The 17972-nt window shown below is 46.3% G+C and overlaps 1 protein-coding gene across 1 annotated transcript in view; it reads right to left on the bottom strand.

Annotated features, from left to right (window-relative positions):
* The window catches only part of MGAT5B (alpha-1,6-mannosylglycoprotein 6-beta-N-acetylglucosaminyltransferase B), a 177251-nt gene that overhangs the window by 17446 nt on the left and 141833 nt on the right, over window positions 1–17972 (bottom strand). The window contains exons 14-15 of the mRNA XM_037914627.2: window positions 16294–16440; window positions 13340–13456 (exon numbers count right to left, since the gene is read on the bottom strand). Of these exons, the coding sequence (XP_037770555.1) occupies window positions 13340–13456; window positions 16294–16440 (264 nt within the window). The remainder of the gene's footprint in view (window positions 1–13339; window positions 13457–16293; window positions 16441–17972) is intronic.

Below are 17972 nucleotides of genomic sequence, written 5' to 3'. Positions count from 1 at the left end.
AAAACTGGGTTTGTTTAGTCTGGAGAAGAGAAGACTGAGAGGGAACATGATAATAGTTCTCAAGTACATAAAAGGTTGTTACAAGGAGGAGGGAGAAAAAATTTTCTCCTTAACCTCTGAGGAGAGGACAAGGAGCAATGGGCTTAAATTGTAGCAAGGGTGGTTTAGGTCAGACATTAGGAGAAACTTTCTAACGGTCAGGGTAGTTAAGCACTTGAACAAATTACCTAGGGAGGTTGTGGTTTTTAAGAGCAGGTTAGACAAACATCTGTCAGGGAAGGTCTAGATAATACTTAGTCCTGCCATGAGTGCAGGGGACTGGACTAGATGACCTCTCGAGATCCCTTCCAGTTCTATGATTCTATGATTAGGGATAGATAGATAGATAGATAGATAGATCATAAGACTAATGGAGATGGGAATTAAAAAGTTAGGGATGGCCCAGGTAATTCAAAATTTGTGTAACAAAGAGATTCCATGAGTCAATTCCCTCCCACCACACATACCTAATCCTAATAAGCAGACAACATTCAGCCACCTAGATTCTGGGTCTTTGCAGTCAGTCTAATACCCAGGGCTGTGAAGCAGGAAGAAGCTTTTGGCAGAGTGTGGATGCTGGGATAAAGCAAATGTATTTTCAGCAGCTCTGAGTCAGTGTGATTTCAGACACACCGCCCCCGTGTTCTGTCTGCTATTTATACACAGCATTCAGCTTCTTCTCTTTGGATTGGCACTATCATTTAAATGAATGGCATATTTTTAGCATGGATTATGAAACACTGCTGTCCTTATGGAGGATTCTTTCTACTTTCGCTTTTAATCAGTAGAGTATTGGCAGAGGAATGACGTAAAGCCATCCCTGTTTCCTTGAACAGTTACCCTCACATCCTGAAATTTACAACTACGCACTGGAAAATCACAGCCACTGCCTGAAACTGATAACTGTCCACCACTTTCTGTTAATGTATTTCTTGCTTTGTGCACAGGTACTCTTATCACAGTATTCTCTCTCATCACCTTTCTTTAATGGTTGCTCAGATACTACAGTGATGAGGATAGATAGATTCATTCTCCACACATGGGCGATGCTGCTTACTGACTCCCTTGTAGGACAGGCAACAATGTCTCCACTGTGAGCAACACTGCAACTCTTACAGTGCTGCACACTTATTCCTGGAAGGACGTACTTCCTGGAAGGAACTTTCAGCCCTGGACACATTGATTTTCTGGAGCTCATAGGCCATTCCTGACTGTGACCCTAATAGCATCCCACTGCCAGAGGGCTAGAAGCTGCCTGGTAAGTAGCAGTGTGTCTCAGCTGGCCTGACCAGCTTAGTGTATCACCCCAACTCACTGTTGTCATAATCTGTATCAAAACGGTGTCATGTAAAGTATCCTATGCGAACTGGTAATGCATTGGCCATTAATATTATGGTGTGGTGCGTATGTTGGGGTGATATATGAAAAATTCGAAATATGTGCTGGACATATGGTCTTAAAATGCGATTGGCAGGAAGGGCTTAAATCCCCCCCACCTTAGACAAAGGAATGTGGTCCCCCCTACTTGAATGTGCCTCCAATGTAGGTTGAACAAAGACACACAATAAAGGTACATGTACATAAAAGGTAAACAAAGCCATCAAACAAGGGAGTGGGGGAGATAACCACTTAACTAATTGGACTGGGAGGGAGAGACTGCAAAAATTAACATGGCGTCATTTCCCTGCTGGACACAGCAAGCTGAGCCCCCAGGAGGGCTTCCTGATGCTGAAAACAAAGATTAACTTTGATGATATAAGCAGGGAGAAAAAGTCATTTGGGTCTCCTTCAGCTGAAGAGAAAAAAAAACGCTACTGCTTTGAGCTTTGTGTTAGATCCTGGCTAAGAACTGGCCGGCCATGCTGGAAAAGCAACTGGGGCGATAAAACTATTTTGAACAAAAGATTCTAGTTTGTTAGGGTAGGTTTAGTCTTAGAAGCATAATTTTACCTTTGTTTGTAACCATTTCTATCCCAATTCCTTCTACTTGGTATCACTTCAATACCTGTTCTGTCTTAATAAACATAATCTTGTTTTTATCACGCAATCATCTCGGTGTAGCGTTTCAAACTGAAAGGTAAAATCCTCAGTCTCTTTAAAGGAGCAGCAAAGCGGGCTGTTGGTGTATCAGGGCTCTGAGCCAAAGTGCACATCACAGAAGCACCCAAGATTACAGGGCAGGCAGTGACACAACCCCTTATTGGTCTGGGTGAACCCCCAAAGCATCACACTGACCCAGTCTTCCAGAGGGGAATTGCCTAAGTAGGTAAAAATGGGATGGCAGGGGAGATGCAGCAGGGCACTTGTGCAGTACTCCGCCCCTGGCCCAGATGCACCTCTCCAGAGCGGGACGCACCTTCAGTAAATAGGTCCCAAACTAAGAGATGCCTACATTATTTTTTTCTGAAAATGCTGTTCCTTCGTTTCACCAACAGTAAATCTCAGAATTATTTGTCTCCTTTTGAAGTACTTATCAAACCAAAACTCAAAAGGCTCAGCCTGGAGAGAAGATATCTCTAAGCAACTTCCTGCCATAAATATCTCAGCGAGACTGGAAATTACACCCATTATATCTAATTACAGGTGTGCGCGGTAATCAGTTTCGACATAATGACAGGCGCTGATCCTGCCTATGAATTATTGAGCTCGCCCTGACTTGGGAACTTGGATAAAAGGATTTGATGGGCGCTTCTGAGCGTTCTTTAAATAGTAGTTCCTTTCGCAGAGCAAATTGCAATTGCCTGTTTCACTCTTTACCAGCAGAATGCTGTGAATTGTCCTCCATTTTGCCTGACACAGATTTAAGGGGAGGCAGATTCCCCCCCCCTTTTAATCCTGGCATTGCCAAGGAAGTTCAGTTTATTCCTATTCATTATTTGTATTACAGCAGCACCAGAGATGCCCCCAACAAGATCAGGGCCTCATTGTGTGAGGCATTGTATAGACAGTCCCTGCCTACAAAAGCTCATAACCTAAAAGAGAGGTTGTAACGGGTGGATGAAACAAGTCTGTGGTAGGTTAGGGGCAGTGAGAAGTTGGGTAACACATAATCCCTCTCCTTTTTCATGTATCCTTAGTAAGGTATTGAGAAGGGTAAGGGATTATTAATGGGATACAGAACCTTTTCCTTGTACTGTAGGTTGATAGTTGGAATCTGTCCAGGCTAATTCTGGCTAGTTGTTTGGTGGCCGTGTTAAATGAGTTGGATAGTTTTTCATTCCAGATCCCAGTGACAAGTGTCCACATCACGCACACAAAAATCACCAAGGGAACTAAATGTGTCAGTCCCCACCGAGCGGCAAAGGCTTAGAAGGGCCGGGAGGTGGTTCCTCTGTATCTGAACTACGGCACAGTGTTCAGGCTAGCTAGCCCTGATACAGTATGCTTGCTGCAGTTCGTGCCACAGGAATTCTCGTTGATTTCCTCCTGGGGATCTCGGATGCTGCATGGTCCCTCCATGTCCCACTAGGGCACAATCTAGCCCTAAGTCTCTACTCCTGCCTGCCTGTACCCAGAGTCTTCTCCTCCTTCACAGGGAGCTGTCACTCTCGTGGCAGCCAATGTTCCCGTTGTGACCAACATCACCAACAGCGTGGCTGTCAACAGGAGGCCAGGCCTGTCATATTTTAATTAAACAATTATCTTCAAGAAATTGGCACTCTGCTGTGGTCCCAGCCACACAATCAGAATTAGAAGCAGAAGGGAAAAAAAGACAAGAGAGCGAGTGCAAACAAGCCTGAAGAAAGATGGATAACAGACGGGACACCAGGGCTGGTGCAGAGGGGACGAGTGTTTTGATCACAGAGTTAAGGGTGAGCAGAGAAGATGTGGTGGCAATGGGAGAAGGAGGCGGCGGGGGGGGACGGGGGACGTGAGCAGCGGCGAAGGTGAACAATCAGAACAGCGGTAGGAGAGGAGGAAATGCAGTGAGCAGGGAAACACTGCCCTCACAGAACATCTCTCCCCCAGTCCAGGCCTCGTTTCTCACTACCAGGCACTGAACAGATGATGAAGTGTTAACAGAAGAGGCATCAAAAATCACCAGCAAGAGTTACTGTGACAGGTGGCACAAGAGGCTAAAGAGGAAATAAGATTTCTTAGCTCTGCTTGGGATGAGATGCAAATCTGCTCAGCTATAAAGAAGGATGAGTGGGAGGGTGGGGACGAGGAGAGAAGACAGAGACCCGAGTGTAGCAGAGAGAGCCTAGAGCATTAGGCCTGATGCAAGACTTGAGGCCTGAACTGTGAACCAAAGTCAGGGCATGCAAGTTCAGTGTCTTGGCACAGGTCCTGCTGGCACCGCTAAAACACACCGAATATGTAAACACATTCCAGCAGGCTGGCACAAGTGCACCCCAACCTAGCACAGGATAAGATGGTTTGACAGAAGTGATGAACAGAGATATTTTGTCAGAAACATCAGGAGTAAAGTACCCTGACAGAAGTGGTGAACAGGAATATTTTGTCTGAAACAACAGGAGAAAGGAATGAGAGGAGGTAGCAAACATATCACGAAACACGGAAGCTGGCATGTCGGTTGTTTAGCCCAGGTTGTTTGTCTTAGTCTATAAATCTTGGGACACGTCGCCTTAACCCTTTGTCTGGCCTAAGGGGCAGCAGAAAGACCTGCTGCTGACTGAGCTGGTCCATTGTGACGGGCACACGTGTGTTAGTGTACCTATAGCCACTAAGCAGGGGTGCTAATACGGGTGCTTAGTCGACAATAAACCCGGCCAAGCACCTTCGCCATTGAACCGAGACTGTGGTTTTTCTGGGCAGGTTCTATTGGGATCCGCTGAGCCAGCCACACGTGCAGAGCTGGGACAGCATGCGGCGAGAACTCCCACACAAGCCACACCGACAACACTGAGGAGGTCCTAGAACCAAATCCCGTTGACTGGACACATTATCTGCCCTGCTGTCTGAGGGCAAGGGTCTCTCCATTTCCCCATTACAAGAGAGGGGAGTGAATGGACCATAAGGCAGGGAAAGGTAGGTGCAGCATGGATGGAAGTAACCCGTGAAATGAGTCTATGAATCTAGCCCATGCTTAGATGGCCAAGGTGGTGAGTCCATCATAATAAATCCACCTTTAAGATTTTTACTGCAGTAGAGTGAGGTGTGAGTGCGTGAAAGGGTCATACGGAGCCACGTGGCTGGGACACTCTTGGAAACCTCGCCACAGATGCGACAGAGCCAACCCTACCTGTAGCACATGACCTGAGAGGAGGGAGAGGTGGCGCTCCATGCTGAATGAGGAGTCACCAATTGCCAGATGTGCATGTCCCCTTGCTTAGTGGTGCTGTACCCCCAGCACCAACAACATACAGTCACACCGCCCTGGTTTCACCCCACTCTGCAACAGCACAACACCTCCATCACTCACCATCGCTGCGCAGGATGCAGTGGTGTGCCCAGGCTCATGGGGACAGAAGACAGGAGCCCCAGCTCATCCCTGTGCAAGCGTGGAGCCCAGTGCCAGGACACCGGCCCCCCCCCCCCCGATCCTGGGGCTGCTGGCAGCCAGTTCAGCACCCGGCACAGGCTGGGCAGCTCTGACTTATATGGCCACTGTGGGCTTTGCAGCAGCTGGGAAACAGCTGAGGTTTAGAATTTCCCCAGCCACGATTCCCCCATTCCTGGCACGGGCCTCCCCAGTGCACCTCGGAATGCCCCCTTTGCTGGGGGTGCTCGCCAGTGAGCGCAGAGCCAACAGAACCAGCCCCAGGATCCCTTCGCGCTGAAGGTGCAAAGGGGCAGCAGAACAATGGTGAATGGAGCCCACTGTTGTCAGATGGAGCATTTAGAATCCCAGGTAGGTACCTGAGGAATAAATGTAGAGATGGGATTTCTCTGCAGGGGGCTGAGTCTCCGAGAGGAATCGCAGCGCCAAAGGGAATATTAAATCTCTCACTCAAAATAATAATAATAAAAATCCAAACATCATCAGACAAATAAATAGAAAATCACACAATTGCCTAACAGTGTGTAACAGCAGACTGGAGAGATTTTAACCAGCTATTTTCACTGCAATGCTTAATATGCCACTCTCCCAAGCATAGCCTGAAATATATAATTTTTCATTATATTCCTGTATGTTTGACTTTAATATAATGAAGCTTTCTCCCTTCATTACACCGGAATACTGGCTCTATTATATTGCTTATGTGGGAACTATTTTTGACAATGTAAAAGCTGAAGCCCAAGAAAATGACCTCAAATGAAAACCTCTTTCCTTCTCTCGCCTCTAAACTCCATGTAACAGCTGTAATTCATCACCAGGACAATTCTTCCAGCGTCACATTTCCTGGTGGGCTGTAATTTGTCTCCTTGCTTTTCGCTCTCTTTTTGGCTACCTGTGACTGCCCACTGATTTGCTTGCCTGAGTTTATGGTGTTTGATGCCGCCTCTATTTGAGTTTTTATTATAAATAGGTCAGGAATCCTTGGTAACAATAAGCACCGGGGAAAACAAGAAATTACTAAGCATGTTACACAAAAAGTGCATCCATGACTTGTTACAGATGCTTCTGAATGCTGCAGTGCTGAGCCTGGGAGAAGGGGACGGGACTTTCCTTCTGAAACCCCACACAACTTGCCTGAAATGGGGCTTTGTCACAAACCGAGCCCAGGCTCAAGCTAAAATTCAAACACCTGTCCAGAGAACAAAGGTCCATTTTCCAGCAAATGTAAACAACTTCATGGCTTTGGAATGAGGTTGCCATCTGAATCTCAAATAATTTATTTGATCTGGGGGGGACATGTATAGCCACATGCATAAAAAGTCCGGCTGTCACCAGGGCTTCATCCTAGGGCTTGGCTACCAAATGACCAACACAGTAGGTGTCCTTCTAGAATGATGCTGCATATGTTCTTCCTGTAATATTCTGGCACCATGGATTGCCTTATTTACTTGCATGTGAGAACTTGTCGGCAGCAGCTACACTTAAGTGTGATTGGTCATAGTGAGACCCAGACAGTGAGAACAAACTTTACTGGCGATATGCTTGGTATCTAAAAAGAACTCCATCACATATAACATTTCTTCAAGACTTAGCTCCAGTACATTCAGCTAAACAGATCTAATAGCACTCTCCAGACACTTTCTAGTGAAACTCTCGGAGTTGTGACACAGTTACCCTAAGCCACCTTCTCTCTTTCTTCTCTCTCTCTTCCCTCCCAAGGGATTTTGTTTTCTCTTCCTGCTGCATAAAACATTATTTTAAAGACAAAATACCAGGGGAAATCTTGCAGCAAAAGCCCATAATAAGGCTTTTATGCTAGGTCAATTTTTAGGCCTAATTGCCTTGACAGCATCTCTAATAAACCAGCCCTTAAAAAAGGGGGGGGAAGTTGCTGTGAGTTACTTTACATTCTCTCCCTGTTCCCAGAGAGGTTATATATATCTTTTAAAAGGAGCTCTAACCTGGTAAGGGATTAGCCCAAGAAGACATGTCCCAGTGGAAAAAAACCCACCAGTCTCCTCCAGAGTCACTGCACGTTTTAAATAAAATTGTGACAGCTGAGCTGTAGTTTTTCCTCTTTTAAAGCAAATGCCGTTCAATTCAACACCCACCGAGGGCAATGGGAGTCTTGCAATGAGCTGTGGATCAGACCCTCAGTGCTGGTGAAAGACTGATAGCACCGAGATAGCCCCGAAGGTCTCTCTCAACAGAACAGATTCGGGTCAAGTCATGTCAGGACAAGCTTACCCATAATGCCTTGCCAATGTGCCTCACTCCAGCAATGGGGGTTGGTCTCAGAGCCCAAGCTCCAGCCTGAGCAGGAACAACTACACCAGCCAATAGGTGGAGTGTGGGCCAAATCTGGATCAGCAGACGCTTTTGAACAGACCCTGAAATCTTTATATTTACTTATTATTATAATTGGGTTTTTTTATTATTATTTTCCCTGGAGTCTGGATCTTGACCGTACCTTGACCAAGAAATTTGGACCTTAACAAAAAATAATGGACTACCTCTGATCTACACTGATATTTGTAGCCCCATAATGCGAGCCCCATGAGCTTGTGGCAGTTGACCTGGGCTGTGAGATTTGGTGCTACAGGGATATTTTTGCAGTGTAGAAGTATCCTTAGGAATTCAGGAGCCTAAATCCCATTGGCTTCCAGTGAGACTGCCTAACCCACATTTGAAAATGGGACTTAGACTCCTAAGTCTCTTAGGTACTTCTGAAAATGTTGCCCAGAATCTTCATCTTAAATGAGTGCATGTGCATGTGTGACGGGATTCCAATGAGCCCAGCAAAAGCCTTTTATGAGGAACCTTTGTGCACCCAAAACTTTTCCTGCAGTCACCTGCTACAGGACCAAATCCCATTCTCGTTCACACCAAAATCAATCCAGAGTCACTCTGCTGACTTCACTGAAGTTACTTCAGATTTACAGCGGTCTAAATGAGAGGAGAAGTGAGCCCAGCTTTGAAGTTGGGACAAGTAATTTATTCATCTGTTTGAAGAGATAGTATTGTGTGAGCAGCACAAGGCTTTCGTCTTTCTTCTTTGTTTCCCCTTGCAGAGCTGGGAGTCCGTTAATACTCATTAAGGTGCGAGACGAAGAGTACTAGTTTATGCTTTCTTCAAACAGTTCTGCCAAGGGACCCAATCCTGACCTGCAGCACCAACTGCTATTCCAATCTGAGGCCATGTGCCTCTCTGCCAGTACCTGAATCCCTGCCCTGCAGCACCGTCTGCTAGTCAAGTCTTGGGTCCCACACAGCTCTGCTACTCCATGTGAATCCTGAGCCATGGCACCATGGACCTATCCTGGTCTTGAGCTTCCCTCCAGCAGAAACTGAGGCCAGAGCAGGCAGCGGCTTTGTAATACACACTAGGATGAAAGACTAATAAACTTAATGCCAGTTGTGACTTCAGTGGGGATTGGCATCCATGGGTCTGCTTCCGTGTTGTCCTGCACCTTGTGTCGTCATTTTCTCCAGTACAAACTGAGTGCAAAATAGGTGCCCAATCAGGGTGGCAGGATTTTACACTCACCGGGTACTGGAGTAAATAACTGCACACAGTGCTGGGCACTAGAGAATCCATGTTTCAAAAGGTGAAAGGCTAATGCACTCACCCCCTCTGGCAGCTGATTGAGTGGGCCCAAAAAGGAGAGAATAGACATTGTCCCATTTTATTTCTGGAGAGAGGTGGAGCTGCTGGCATTGCTGTGTGGAGATCTGATAACTTTCTTTTTTTTTTTTACACCCCTAGTTTTTTGCTGATTTTACACTGCTGATGGAAAGACGTGACCTCCATTAATTCATCTTGTAACATGCAGAGGATGTGACACATGTGCCCTTTAAACACCAGCTCGGCAGCTGAGACCCTCTCTCTTTGGGAACATTTCACCAGCGCAGATGGAACAGAGATGGTCAATGCGGCTCACTTCAGTTTTTGTCGACAGCTGACAGGAAGCCCAGTGTCAGGGACATAATTATTGAAAATTTAATTTTAATTGAGATGCACCTAATGATGAATAATTGTATATGGTGGTTTGATACATTCTTTGCAATATTTTGGCGGAGAAGAGATGAGACGAGATCAAAACAAACTACAGCTCGCGAGTGCCCATAACCGACTCCAAAGATCCCACACCTAACAAGCTGCTGTCATATGGGGAGAGCTCGGGTACGAGCCCTAATAGTGTCACAGATTGTCAGCTCTGGTGCTCTGCTGCCTTTCAAAGAAATGCCACTTGGGAGTGCTATCCTTCAAGAGCACTGAATACATGGCAGCACCTGGTGCTGCTGTTTGGAAAGCAGATGGTTTATCAAGTTCCCAAGGGCACTGGAACATCAGTCTGTTAGATGTTCTATCATCTAGAGCCACAACAAAAGATTCGTTTCTATTCCCTAGAGAAGCCAGACCCAGGATCTTCCCCAATACTTAGAGGAAAGCCCCAGTGGCATTTCCTACTGGCTACTTTAGATGGCACATGATCTACTCTCTTTCTTTCCATACCCACCTCATTCTTGCAATCCCTCGTTCAGTCTTTCCTCGTACTGTAAAAACACCATGCCACTGAGCAGTAGCAAAATCACAAAGGCCCTTCTTGATTTATCTATGCCCTCTTCTTTAGAGCCCAATTTCCGGCTTGGAAAGGCACAGGCCAGTATTCCCATTGTCTCTCCTGCATGGTGGGAGGGACACAGGGCTGTTCTCACTGCTCGGGAGGGAGGGGAGGCTAGGCAAGCATTCCCACTGTCTTTGCTGCACCACTGGGGAGATCTTCACAAGAGTGGGAGGCCAGGTGAAATTTGCTGCCAGTGGTCAGAAAAGGCCACAGCTTAGTCCAGCTGCTTCCTATGGACCCTTCCCATTCGGCCCCATGCCTTGACCAATCAGCCGAGGGTCATACCATACTGTGTATACAGCCAATGGAGCTCAGTATAGGAAGCCATCACCAGCTGCTCCTGAATTTGTTCAGGCTGCTCCCGGCAAAGGCTACCCCAACCCACCGTAAGGCAGATAGGAACAGTTTCCTTCCTGGTGGGCTACTTCTACATTGGCCTCAGCAGCTGAGGAATCCTCTGCTTGTGTCTGCAGGCTGCTGGGGCTGAAGACTCCATTGCCAGAGGATCACCTGCCAGGCACCAGAGGAATGATTTAGAAATGTAATTCTATAATAGGAAACTGAGGGCCAGATCCTTAGTTGGTGCAAGTTAATAGTGTAGCTTCATTGACTTCCGTGGAGCTATGCTACTTGACACCAGCTAAGGATCTGGCCCTGAGTATTGATCCCTCAGTAGTGACTAGTCAGTACGGCGATCGGGGTTTGGCTAGTGTGGTGGGCTGTTCACCCCACACCAGCCCTGCAGGGGCTAAGGTGGGGCAGATCAGGCCAATTAACGTTACAGGGGGAGAGTCTGCTTGATTAAAAATGACTAATGGCTGATCAAGCCCAGCTGGGGGAGATGCTGCCCAAGATATCGAGCCAGGAAGTTTGCAGCAGAAAGGGCTGCAGTGTGGAAGACGGCAGTCATGCTCCAGGCTTAGAGAGAAGAAAAGCAGCAACCCCAGGAGAAGGAAGAGCCATGGAATCCTGGCACTGAAGGATGGGCTTAACTAGAAGGGGGAAGAAGAAATCCTGCGGGCAGCAGAGTAGGAGGTCCAGGGAAAGAGCAGCAAGGCCTAATTTGATGGATCTCTAACAAGAAACTGCAGAACTGGAATTAATTTGCAACTGGACACCATCAAATTAGGTCTGAATAAAGACTGGGAGTGGATGGGTCACTACAAAAACTAATTTCCCCCTGCTGATACTCACACCTTCTTGTCAACTGTTTGAAATGAGCTACCTTGATTACACTGGCCTCATTAGCACTACAAAAGTGATTTTTCCTCCCTTGGTATTCACTCCTTCTTGTCAACTGTTGAGAATAGCCCACTTCCACCTTAACTGAACTGGCTTATTAGCACTGACCCCCCCCCCCCCCCCCCGACTTGGTAAGGCAACTCCCATCTTTTCATGTGCTGTGTATTTATACCTCTCTACTGCATTTTCCACTCCATGCATCTGATGAAGTGTGTTTTAGCCCACGAAAGCTTATGCCCAAATAAATTTGTTAGTCTCTAAGATGTCACAAGGACTCCTCGTTGTTTTTACCCAAGGAGTGTTACTGAATTAGGAATTTAAACAGTTTGCAATTTAGGGATATTTTTTAATTTGGTAATTCACTTTCTAGTGAGCGATTTCCCCTGGGGGAATGGACGTAGCTATGGAGACGGCTATGCACTACAGAACGAGCCCCCAGATCAATTGCCACTCATGCTGAGTAACAATTAAAGAGTGTTTCCATGTGATGGCTGTGACAGGAGAAGGGGGGTGGCTCACAATACTCCCCCTGCTGGTGTGGATCAGCCTGATTGATGGCAGCTTCACAGAGGAAGCAAGGACTGAATGGGCCAAAGAAACTGAACAGATCTGGGCTGAGGAATATTAGCAGGGGAGCTCTACACCGCAGCACAGCTTGCTCTCTGGATGGAGGACTTGGATCTCTGCTGCTCTCAATCTGACATGAACACTACAAATTCACTCAAAAAACCCCCCAAAAACCCTTGTAGAATCTATTAAATTCCCTGATTCCTGTTAATCTGAGTCAGATGCAGGGCCATTTTTTATTAAGATGCTATTTCGTGGTGTATGGTCTTTGTAACAACAGGGACGCCTCACCCTACCCAAAGCAAATTGTGAGCAAACTGGAGATCAGCACTTTTCTCCCCTCCAGGAAAATTGACTTTAATAATTTGGACAACTTGAAAGGCTCCTGCCACTGGGGAGGTAAATATTCATGACGGATAATTTTTAAAAGTCTTTGAGAAGTCGGCTCACACAGCAGTTGCTGCATTTTTCAAAAGGCTTTTTTTTTTTTCTGCATTTCTTCAGCTCTTCATATTTAATAGGAGGGATTTGAGGCTTTTCATATGGAATTGTTTAATGCAAATAATAATAATTAATAATTAAATGAAATGCAGCAGAGGAACGGTAGGTGAAGTGACCTGTAGCTTTTGCAGCACTTGCATGGGGAGATACAAGGCCGACAAAAAATACTACCTGCTTACAAGAGACAGGGTTGGCAGTCCCAGATGCTTGCTGTGGAATATCCCAGCACTGGGAAGGAGGATGCATGATGGGAAAACTGCATCCTGGTTAAATGAGTGGGTTTAACTTCCTAACTGATGGGGAGTGGGAAGTTGATGGAGAGTTGAACAGGTGACATTACTGGAGAGATTTTCAGAGAGCTCAGTTTCCATGCAGGAACCTACGTGCCAGATTTTCAAGTGCTTAGAGCCCAGCAGCTGAAGTTGTTCCATCAACTTATTTAGAGGTCTACTGGGAATTGAGCTCTTGGAAAATCTGGCCCCATAGATAGGACTAAGCTTTGGTGGGTGAAACCCAAGAGGTGTGGAGGTTTGTTCCAGGTAAGTTACTACAGAGTCCAAGCTATCCATACCTGCTGGGTCTGATTCTGATCTCAGTTAAACTAGTATAACTCCATTGAGTGGGGTTTTCAAAAGAGCCTAAGCAACTTAGGAGCACAAATCCCATTGAAAGCCAAGAGCTACTTGCCTCCTGTCCTGAGACACTGGGATTTCTGGCTTGCATGTGCAAACAATTCCAGAGAAGTGACTAGCCACTAATGCTGGGACAGTCACAGAGGGACACGTGGGCTGCTAACAACTGCTTGTTCTTGACTCCTGCAAATCCAGCCCTCCATTCTCTCTGTCTCAGCAACAAATGAGCTTGTCTCAGTGTTTCAATGAATTCTGCCAGGAATTACCTTGGTCCTCATGATAGTTTTGATAGCGGCTTCAAACTCCTCTGAGTTATTGTAGTCCACCGTCCACACATGAGGTTTCCCTATGAAGTCCTCCACATAGGGGTGTTGGGAGGACACCTGAAAAAGGAAACAAAAAATGAACTGTGTGGCATTCCCTGCAGAAGGCACTGTGGCCACACGCAGTGACCTCCCTGCAGCTAGGCAATGTGAAAGGTGAGCCGATGGCAGCAGGAACAGTGATGAGAGCTACTAAAACCATTGCATGCAGAGATGGATCCAAAGTGGAACCTTTAATCCAAACCCACCTGCTCTCAGCCTTTAGGCTGATATTTTAAAACAGCCTAATGGTTTTGAATGCCTAAGTCCCAATAAAATTAAATTTGCCCCTCAGCAACTGGGCAAATCTCAACCTCAGACATTCAGATGAAATCCATCCCAGATTGGAACCTCCCCCATCAGTGAGGTTTGAAAAACTAAGACCTGACTACAAGGTTTTGTAGAAGCACAATGCTCATTACAAAGATGAGACAAATGTCAAATCTGTGATCAAACATGAAGTTTGGTGTTGGGCTAAACTGGAACTAGAATCCGAACCACCCTCGAATTTGCAAAACTAAAGCTGAGCATTCCTGTTTGCAGTGAGGACTCTTCCCCTGGGGATTGCTTCCTATTGGCAGTCACTTTTCCATCCTGTAGAGCAATTTTCTTTCCCCTTCTCTCCATGCATTTCTCCTTCATTTAAGCCTTATTTAAGGTTGATTCAGCCTCATTGACATTGCTGCAAGGCAGCCAACAAGCACAGGTCGTGTCTCAGGAAGTAGGGCAAAGGGTGGAAGTTGAAGCTATACTTTTAAGGGGTGCACAAGTCAGAGGAAAGAGTCCTGGTGCAGAGAAGAGACATTTTCTAAACAGAAAGGAGGATGAAAACTGGCAATGGTTACAAAGGGGCTTTGAAAGCAAGGAAGATGTGAAAAAGAGCATTTTATATAATGAGCATTATGCTTTGCCAGACGTGATCATGCTCCCGCAGCCCTTTGCCGGGGAGAGGAGACATAGTATCCATTAGAGGTGGGAGAACTTGCACAGAGATTGATTTTTATTGTTTTGCCAAATGGCTTTAGGTGAAATTCTCCCCTCTGCAGAGGTGCCAGTGAAGTCCCATGGAGCTCATAGGCTTAAGGAGTGTCTAGTCCTTGGGCTGGACTTCTTCCCGGGGGGCAGAGTTCACCATTTGTGGGGGTTTTTTGCATCCTGGACATTTCGGGTTTCCATATTTCAGCTGCTTTCTGGAGGGAGGCTGGTTTTCTAATCCATTCATGGCGCTGCTTACACAGCTGTGCTGTGAGTTGGAGCCCAGCTACTAACGCAAAGAAGCCGCAGTGGAGGCTTCTTCACAGCAGGCTACAGACTCTGCCCCTTGCCAGCCGCAGGTTGCGATGCAAACTGAACCTCTGGGTCACAGCATTCCCCAAAGATGCAGAGCCAAAGTAAACCTGGCAATTATTGAGAAGAAGACAGCATCAGCTGCACCAAAGGGCAGGACCATCCATTGAGCAAACCAACGGCCCCAATCCCGGGTAATCCCCATTCTCCTAACATATCGACCAATCAGCTGGGCTAAAACACAAAACCAAACCCAATATCCCATCTACCCTAAAGACCTTCAACTTTCCCATGATCTCAGCCCTGCCCAGAAGGCTCAGATACGTATAAATAAAGAGATGATGGCAATTAATTATCCCTCTCTTCTGCTTCTTTGCTGTCATCAGCACGCTTCTCCCTAGTGAGAGCAGCTAAGGATGGCAGGCTCGGCTGTTATAATGACACAAATTAAAAGCAGCAGGGCTGGCTGCACTGAAAGAATGATTCCAACACCTTCCATCTCACACACAAACACACCCACACATCATGCACACTCTCCGTAGCGGTTGCTCTGTTCACAGTTTTGCCAAGTCGCTGAGTGCGAACCGGGGCCCTCGCAACACAACCTGCATTATGCTAACATCAGCAAAACACAAAGAGGACACGGGAGGAGAATTAATTCTACGGGAGCTAATTACAGTGGCTCTGCTCTGCCTCTGCCTATTGCCAAGACGAATGGCAAGCGAGCGTGCAGCCACCACACTGTAATGATGACAAACGGGCTGGCTGCCAAGGCAACGGAAGCACCCAACTGCCTGGAGAAGGGTGGCTACAGAAGATGCAATCCAGTCTGAGAGCCAGTGGAAAGGAGGCTATCAAGGGTGGGGCAGGATAGAAGACACCTTAGGGTGGATTCTAACTCACTTGGTAAGGAACGGCCTCAGACGGAAACAGAAGCTGAGAAAGAGGTCCTTGATGTGGCCAGTGGAGGGGCTTTCTCAGCAGGGATGTGGGACTTTACACGGCATTATCCACTTTATTAATAATACAAGGCTCAATTTTCTCAACCCTTTAACTTTTAAAGAGCTCCTGCTGCACTCAGATTAAATTCATAGCCAGCGGCAGGCCCAGGAGGGGAGTTTGCACAAAAAATATATATATATATATTCAGTCCTGTTTTAGAAAACCACACAGGAGCAATTCAAGTTCAGATCCCAACTTATCTGGGAGCCTACAACCCCAGGTTTGGGAAAGGGAGGGTCAGGCTGAAGTCTGTCTCTGGGGTAACCAGTTAGGACATGGTGTGGGATTTTTGCAAAAGCCTCATTGATCAGGTTTTGTTTTGCAGAGCTGAAATTCAAACCCAGGTCTCGTTTTGTCCATCTTCTCCAGGTCTCGAGAGGGGAGAGATCAGATTGGAGGGCAAGGGTCTGATCCTACCCCCAGCTAACCACACCTTTGAACTGCGGGGAAGAGCATCCAGAGCCTGATCTTTTCAGCTGGTCCACCCCTTTGGTTTGAATCCAGAGCAAATGCCATGGCTAAGGCCAACCTGCAATATTCTCGGCACACAGCACTGCAGAACCACTTGCCTCTCTTGACGTAGGCTTCCCCCTGAAGAATTCGTGATTGAGGGAGCTGTGCGGCGGGTTGAAACGAGACTGCAGGAAAACACACCCATTGGCTATCGCTTCCAAAGGGGCAGGACCTTCATAGGGGAATCCAAATCCGATGAACAGCTGCAGGAAGCAAAACCACAAACCCTGGTGAGCTTGAGTGAAGAACACCATCGCCCAGATCCGTTGCAATCTAATTCATTAGCAGCTCTGCCTCTCGAGTTCACTCATCTGAACTCTCTCTGGTGCTCAGCTCGGCAGAAACACAGGCTGATCTAACTGAACTCTAAGTGAAATTCTTTGTAGTTCAATTCACAATAGCTTAAATGTGTTATAAAGTTCTCCCCAAAATGATGTCTTTATCAAAGCTAAACTGTACACAGTACATCTTTACCCCTTCATTTATAACAGAGGCCTTGTCATTAATATCAATGGAAGTTGCACCTCTTTACATCATGCATGTATTCGTCCTAGTGTTTCCACATTGAAAGCTGCTGGCTTGCTAGATATCAAATCAGAATCATGCCTAAAACAGTACCAGACCTAGGTGGAACAGCAGCTACATGCCCTAGCTTCTCCTGTCTACAGACCTGGTTTTCTTTCCTGGTAACAGGATGAAATGAGTTTGGGTATTTAGTGTGCCAGTGGGCATTTGCACATCACATAATTCAGGCACAGTTGGCAGTCCTTACCCAGGAAAAGCCAAGGGCTGGAATATAATAGGGGGCTTGCATGCCACTGGGTTGGCAGTGCTGGGGGTGGTCTGGGAAGTATGCACTTTGCCTGACGCTAGCACGTGCTATGGCACTGGGCTCAGGTTCCGATATCAGTAAGGAGCATTTCAGGACCTAGTTATGCTGTTAGTCAATCAATCCACAGACCCCACGCTCCTGGACAGAGCTGAGCAAATAGTGACCAAAAAGTGTTCTATGAACATTCAGTGGAACCCAAGAGCAAACTTTGGTGTGACAATGGGTGTGATGTAATTCACATTTACTTTCCACGAATGCTCAATCTCTTAAACTCTAGTAGAGCAACTGCTTGCAAAAAACAAATTTGAACCCCAAAGTATGAATATTTCCCAAGAGACAATTCCAAATAGTATATTCAATTGTAAAATTTAAAATCCAACATTTGCACCATCTTTGGATAGTCACGTGGTATTGTTTCTCTCTTCTGATTGGATGTAATTAATCAACAGAAGGCAAACTACCAATCCAACAATCAATCTTACCATTCGAAATTGGGGCTGTGTAAGCTGGTTTCTTAAGTCATTTACCTGAGTTCTAGCTATGTAAATCACGTGAGTTAGATGTCTCAGTAAAAGTTGTGTATTCGATTGTAATATTCACCGTTCAAATAACCTGCAGACTAAGAGTTATTTGCTGAAGAAATTAGTGAATGATTTTGAATAACAAATACACTTGAGAATGTTGTGAACTGACCGTTGACAATTCGTAAAAAGGGGAAATTAATCAGACAAATTCGCTGTTGCGATTTGCTCAGCTCAGCTCCTGGATAATTACTGCAGTTGATGTGGCCTGCAAGCAAGGGCTTCAGTGGCACTAGCCTCAGCCTCCTCCAGCGAAAAGAGCTTCAGCTAATGAATTCCCCCTCAGATTACATTTCTCAAGGCAACTCTGGTCCGCCTGACC

This window comes from Chelonia mydas, chromosome 14 (assembly GCF_015237465.2).
Source record: "Chelonia mydas isolate rCheMyd1 chromosome 14, rCheMyd1.pri.v2, whole genome shotgun sequence".
NCBI lineage: Eukaryota > Metazoa > Chordata > Testudines > Cheloniidae > Chelonia > Chelonia mydas.
Note: the sequence above shows the minus strand (reverse complement) of the source record. Positions and strands in the feature narration are given on the sequence as shown.